Here is a 6,665-nt window from a genome sequence, read left to right on the forward strand (position 1 = left end):
TCTTCTTTTTCAAAAATGAAATTCTTGAAATTTCCAAACACATAAGTTAGATTAGGCCCCGTTCAATAAATCAAACCAATCAAGTTGGTCCAATTTTCTGAACAGTCTTAAATAATGAAATGTACATTGGTCCAAAAACATAATTATAATAATAATAGAATGTTCAGATAAAATAAAATAAAATTAATGAAATGTAAACTTTATCATATTTTTCGATAAAAAAATCATATCTTACAAAATAATAATAGTGATAACAATTTAATTGCTTTTATATCTTATGTCGCCCATAAATATCTAATCATAGCCTATGTTAACATTTCCATGTATAAGGATAAATAGTATCTGATTTTCACTTAAAAAGAAGTATGTCTAATCTATGATGTAGCCAGTTTTTCTAAAATAATTATTTTAAAAAATTCAAAACTTATGATATTAAAATATAATTAATTATTTTTAAAAATCCTAATTTTCATATGATCGAGGGGAGAAAAGTAGTGTGCGTGTGAGCATTGGGTTGTCATGAGAAACATTGATAACAAATAATAAATCATCACAAGCTTTTATGTAAAGACATTAACAACAAGAGAAGGAAAGAAAAGGAAAAATCTCCATATGGTTGCATCATTTCCTTAATATATTTAATATATATACTAAATACAGTCTGAAAATACCATTTTTTCCTCCACATTCATGTTTGTCTATCCATTCATACATTTTATCACATATAAATGTAGATATAAAAAACTCCAATCAAGCATAGAAAACATAGGAATTGATTTTGGTACCTGTGTTACGCTTGTCTAATAACCCTTAATCATCTTACCCTCTTCATCTTGAAGTTACATGATTTCATGAGGGCACATTGAAGTGAAAAAGCCAGGATATGACAAAAGCAAATACCATACATGCAAGAAGAAAATTCAAGAAGCGATGACCCTGCCAGAAATTTCGAGTTTCTGCAGCAGGGGCAGGTCCATTTGGTGGTATGGTGGATCCATCATTTGCTCCAGTCCATTCTTCTGTCATTTCAGCTTCAATTACACCAGCTACATTGTGTGCAATGGATCCACATATTTCACAAGTTCTGTTGATTGTTAACACCAAAAAAGAAAAATAAAAGCAGAAAAATTTATTAACAACTATTATTCATAAATACTCAAATATTGTCAACATCTATTTAGATTTAACACATCAACACTAAATATTTTTCTCCCTTTGGACTTCACCAATCATAAGCACATTCAAGATCTGTTTAAAATCATTGTACATGATTCACATTACTTCATTGGGTTAAGACTTAAGATCGCCTATGTGTAAGACCAACCAAAATCACTACCCAAGCATTTCAGCTAAGAGTTTCCAAGTTGCTTTTAATACCAACTCAACTTCACATGAATCGTTCTAAGGATGTATGATCGCAGAAATGACAGCATATGATCATTGACCTGCCTATCTACTGTCATTTCTTTCCATAAGGCATCCTTTCTACAAACAGTGACACAACAGTGGCTAAGGAAAAACATTTGAGACACACCGGAGGTTAAACACGTAAAAACTCGAGTTGTTTTGCAAACTAAAAGCTCAAAAAGATACCAATAGGATTGCCAAATGTACAAAGATGTCATTTTTTCACTGGTCCAACTTGCATTATTCAGGCTTAATATGTAACAGATAACAGAACAGTGTGCACAACTACAAAATGGCAAATAAAGAGAATAACAAGGAAATGTTAAAGCCACGTTCAATTTTCAGACCAGATCAATTCACAATTGGAATATGTACAATTTGACAGTTAGTGCAATAGTCCACATGCAATCCATCATAAAAGCACCTGCGATGAATAAACATTCACGTGCCTAAGCTGTTTTCTCCAAGAACCCATAAAGGGAAAGAGTCGCAAAAATATATCAAACACGATGTACAGTAAGGATTCCTGTACTGAATTTCCATCCCAGACCTTGGCTATTTATTCCTCTAGGCTCTCTTTTTTCCTCTCCAGGACACACCTAAAAGCTTAATTATAGTATTGAAGTTTTTTAATTTAGGGAACAGCCAGTGCAAGTCTAAAACAGAAGATTAAAAACGAGTGAAACTTTCATGAAACAGTATCACACATAAGTTCTACACGAATGATACACCAAAATCAACTTAGGACAAGAAATTTATACTATAATTTGATCATGCAAATTATCAAGGGAGGCTGAAAACAAATTATTTTTGTGCTTGTGTGAATGTGTCCAACATAGAAACTAAAACTACTACGATGAAGTACGCATAGATCCATGAACATTCAAACTTAAATACAAACATGTTAAGAAATTATACAAACAAGTTTATTGAAATAAGTTAAAAAGAACTTACAACAATCATAAACTATTTTCCTTAACATCTTCAAAAAGCATCCTTTTCTTACCCAGTGTGCAAGCAAAGAAAAAGCATCACAAACAATGCAATGCACTTACTTGTTACCCTTGATCTTGAACCAAGCCTCAGCACATTGTTTGTGGGCAGCAGCCAAATCATCTTTGCAAGAACATCCAAGCTCAATGGGAGCGGCAGATTCATGGTTATGGTTGGTCATATCCATGCTGAGATGGCAAATCCTGCAATCCCTTTCCACCTTAGCCAAATGCACCTTCACATCAGCTACCACTCTCACAATCTCGGAACACCTTTGCTGCTCGTCAGAACAACCATTGTCAATGTCAACCACGACATCAACTTCAGACTTGTCCTCTGCAACAAGCGACATTTTCAAAATCCAAGATGGGGATCTTCATGTCATGGCTGAGGAGACACTGATCATTAATACACATCCACCAAGGTTATGAAGAAAAAGTCGCCGTTTTTTTGCTGAGCCTTAGCAGAAGCAGCAGTGGCATCAAGCAACACGTTAACTCCTCTCTCTCTTCTCAGTGCATAATTGCTTTTCCCCTCCTCGTTTTATTCTGTTTCTATGTAAAAACTTATGCAAAATGTTTTCGTTCTTATTTTATTTTTATAAAATGGGTATATCTTTGAAATAAAAAAAATAGTATATAATATTATTTACAACATTGATTTAAAGCCTTTCAAATAAGGAAAGTCAAAACTTATCCATCTGTTCTCAAAGCTTTTTTTTTTATATTTTTCTACTTTATAAGTAAAATGAAATGAAAATAAAAAGACTGAAAAAACAGGAAGGTTTATGCAGACTTTTTTATTTTTTAATACTTTTTTTAAAATATAAATTAAAATAATATTATTTTAAAATTAATTTCTTGTTTGGAGATTTTTCGCTGTATTATTACAAGTTTCGTGTGTTGTAAAATACAATTTTTTTTATAATTTTGTATATTAAAATACTTTTGTATATTAAAATGATGAAATTTTTAAAAAATGACACATCAAAAGCAAATAAAAAAAACGAAACTTGTTTTTTTTTTTTTTATTAAAGTTTTGCATATGTTAACAGTGAAACTTAAGATAAGATGACAAACAAAAAAAAAGGAAAATTATTTTAAAAATATTTTAATAATTTTAAAAAATAAATATGCCGATTATGCGGTTACATGGAAGAACTTTGTGAGTCTGTGATTAGCAGATACCAAATCATTGACGCAACTTGCAAGAGAGCAGAAAATAAAGGTAAAAGGAAAAGTAAAGGTAAAAAGGACTCCAATTTCGTACCCAAAAAAGTTACCTGCACCACATTTTTCCTTCACGTTCTTTTTATTTAATTCACATATTTATAATTTTAACTACTTATATATTAAGTTTTTTAAATTATTAAAATCGTGCCTTTAATCTTAAAGTTTTATTTAAAATTAAAATTCAAGGGTAATAGTTTAGATGCTTTTAATTATTTTTTAACTAAAAAATGTACTTAAATCTATGAAGAAAAGTGATTTATTTTTTTAATGCTTATTTTCAAATTTGTTTTATTTTTTAAATTGATACCCTAAAAATACAGAATGACCTGGTCTTGAATTTTTAATATACCGGTAGAGACTAATTTGGCACGATGTAATTCTTGTTGAAGTTAATTATCAAAGTAATTTTAATAGTTGTAATTTATATTATTTCAATTTTTGAAATAAATAAATAAATTATTAATATTTAACATTAATAATCATTAATCAATTTGGTATTCTATACTAAAATATGTTAATTTAATTCATAATTTTGTATAACCATCAATTATTTAAATTCCTAACTTTAGTGTGCATCGATGAATTTGATTCTTGAATTATTATGTATCATTTGATTCAGTCTCTATTGTGAGGGTTTAAATCAACTTATAACTGTCAAATTTATAAATTAAATTAATAATAATGTTAAAGTTTTATAACAACACAGAGTAAATCTACTATAGGTGTCAATTTAGAAAACAAAATCAATCAATATTTACTAATTAAGAACTAATTAATTTTTTTTATAATATTAGATTAACGATTCATTATTTTTGAAATAATATATTAATAACATGTCCATCATCTCTAACGATAGTTTATTTGCTAATACCTTAAAAGCAATACAATAACATATTACTGCCAATGCAAAGTTTCAATGGGCCATGTGGCGCTAAATAATAATGAAGGCTGTAACTTCATTTGCACAACACTACTAATTATGCCAATAATTACGCTTCATTAATGGTTTTTCTTTCTATGAACATCAATGTAACTAACTAAATGTGATACTATATATTTATTTATTTATGATATGCAACAAATTAAATTTATCTTATGTTCGTATGAACATAAAAACATATAATTGTTGGGGTAAATTTTTTTAATTTCCTTATCTACTATTTTTGGAAATTGAATTTTGAAAAGAAATCGTATAATTGAATTACGGTTTTACCCTTCTATTTATAAACATGGGTTTTTGGGCCTTTGTGGGAGTAAATTATTTTTTGTCAAGATGGACTTGAATGTTTAGCTTTTGACCCAAAAGAAAAAAGGCTCCCACTGTTTAGCTCAATGCTTTCACGACAAAAGAGAAGAAGAATGGGCAATGCTCTGTTATATATACTCACACAGCTCATGCATGATTGTATATAAGCACACTGGTTCACCATAATTGAAAATAGTTTTTTTTCTTTCCTCTGCATTCTCATATTCTATCAATGTTTCATCACTGTATCTAGATGGGCCCTGAATTGGTCCTTGGGCTCTTGAACGTGTGCATGGACTTTGTTAATGCAAAAAACAAAGAAGTGTACAAAGCATTGGCAAGAGGAAACAAATCTTAAGCACTACCATTGAGAAGTTTGGCACTTGTCATTGAAACATAAAAATAGAAAAACTCTTAGAGCAACTTCAACATTTTTAATTATTTCGATTTGTTTAGAAAGTAACAATCAAATATGGGATCTGCATGAAATGTGACAGTGCTAATAGAAAAATTGACCATTTTATGTAGATAAGATTGGTGAAGGAGAAGGGCAATCGATGTATGACTACAGTTAATGTTAGTAAGATCTAATCTATCATGTCGTCTTTTAGTTACTTAAATATGTACTCAACATGTATAAAAGTTAGTGATGGATCTAGAAATATTAAGTCATGAAAACAATACATACATACAAATTTTTGTAAAATTAAAAGAACAACATACTGGTATTAAAAGTGTAAATATATATCATATATGTTTTTTTTTAACGAGTTTTCATATTTTGAATTTTTTTTTTCATTTTTAATATTTAAAAAAATTATAGTTCTTATTTTTAATTTAACCTCACTCAAAACCAATAAAAAAAAGCAAATAGAATACAAAAAGAAAATGTAGAGAGAGGATGCACCGCTCACACCATTAGAGAAGTAAAATATAAAGATTGAGTAAGAAATTTGTAATAGAAAAATTCAAACTTATCCAAATATGGTTCAACGTTATATTCTTATCGTTAAGTTTTCAAATCAAATAATACAGCATTATTTAGCCTTTATTAAAATTGTGTAATGGAAATTTTGTAAGAAATTAAAATATCTACATATATAAGAAATTTGATATAGGTTGCCTTAAAATGTAAAAACCATTGTTAATGCTATGTGAGAGGCAGTAGTCCATTAATCACTGTTTCTGTTGGAAAATGACTAATAATTTCGTGTGCTTGGAGAACACATACACATATAAAGTGGTGAACAAACTGCATTATAAAAGGAATAATTTCTCGATATCATGTCTTGCCTTTTGATAATGGGAATCAAACCGAAAGATTTAGCACACACTTAATATTCAAGAAACGCAAGAATTCATACCTAATAATGGGAATTAAATTACTCAATCCTTTGCACCTTTCCTTCTACATCCTTTAAACTAAAGAATAACAGATCAGAAAAAAAAAAAAAAAACCTAATATGTTGAAAAGAGACATTTTCTAGCTGATGTTTTGTATTTTTCGAGTGAAGAGACATGACAGAAAATGAAGCATGTGATTTCAAGCCTAAGATCAACACTAGCTATATATATATATCGTTGATTTGAAAACTTTAGAAAGGGAAACACAACGGGGATACAAAATGAACTTGACCCGGGAAAATCTTCATCTCAGAACTATACAGTATTTGATGAATAAATTAAAATTATTTGATTTTTGTGCAACTTTTTAAAGATCTATTCAATATGACGATAAGAGCAGTAATTATATGTTCCTGTATAGTTTTAATACATTTTATTTCATA

General features: G+C 29.1%; 1 protein-coding gene across 1 annotated transcript; it reads right to left on the minus strand.

Moving 5' to 3' along the window:
- Positions 1-849: 849 nt before the first annotated feature.
- Positions 850-2,752, minus strand: LOC113851280. The gene is made up of 2 exons (XM_027481746.1): positions 2,463-2,752; positions 850-1,084 (listed from the first exon to the last, which is right to left on the minus strand). The coding sequence occupies exons 1-2, from the start codon at positions 2,750-2,752 to the stop codon at positions 850-852; spliced, it is 525 nt and encodes a 174-aa protein (XP_027337547.1).
- Positions 2,753-6,665: the final 3,913 nt, after the last annotated feature.

This window comes from Abrus precatorius, unplaced genomic scaffold (genome assembly GCF_003935025.1).
Source record: "Abrus precatorius isolate BTA unplaced genomic scaffold, Abrus_2018 Scaffold9, whole genome shotgun sequence".
Classification (NCBI taxonomy): Eukaryota; Viridiplantae; Streptophyta; class Magnoliopsida; order Fabales; family Fabaceae; genus Abrus; species Abrus precatorius.

Coding starts and splice junctions, on each gene's coding strand:
- LOC113851280 (XM_027481746.1), bottom strand. CDS start 2,752: ATGTCGCTTGTTGCAGAGGACAAGTCTGAAGTTGATGTCGTGGTTGAC. Junction 1,085..2,462: donor TTCAAGATCAAGGGTAACAA/GTAAGTGCATTG, acceptor AACAATCAACAG/AACTTGTGAAATATGTGGAT.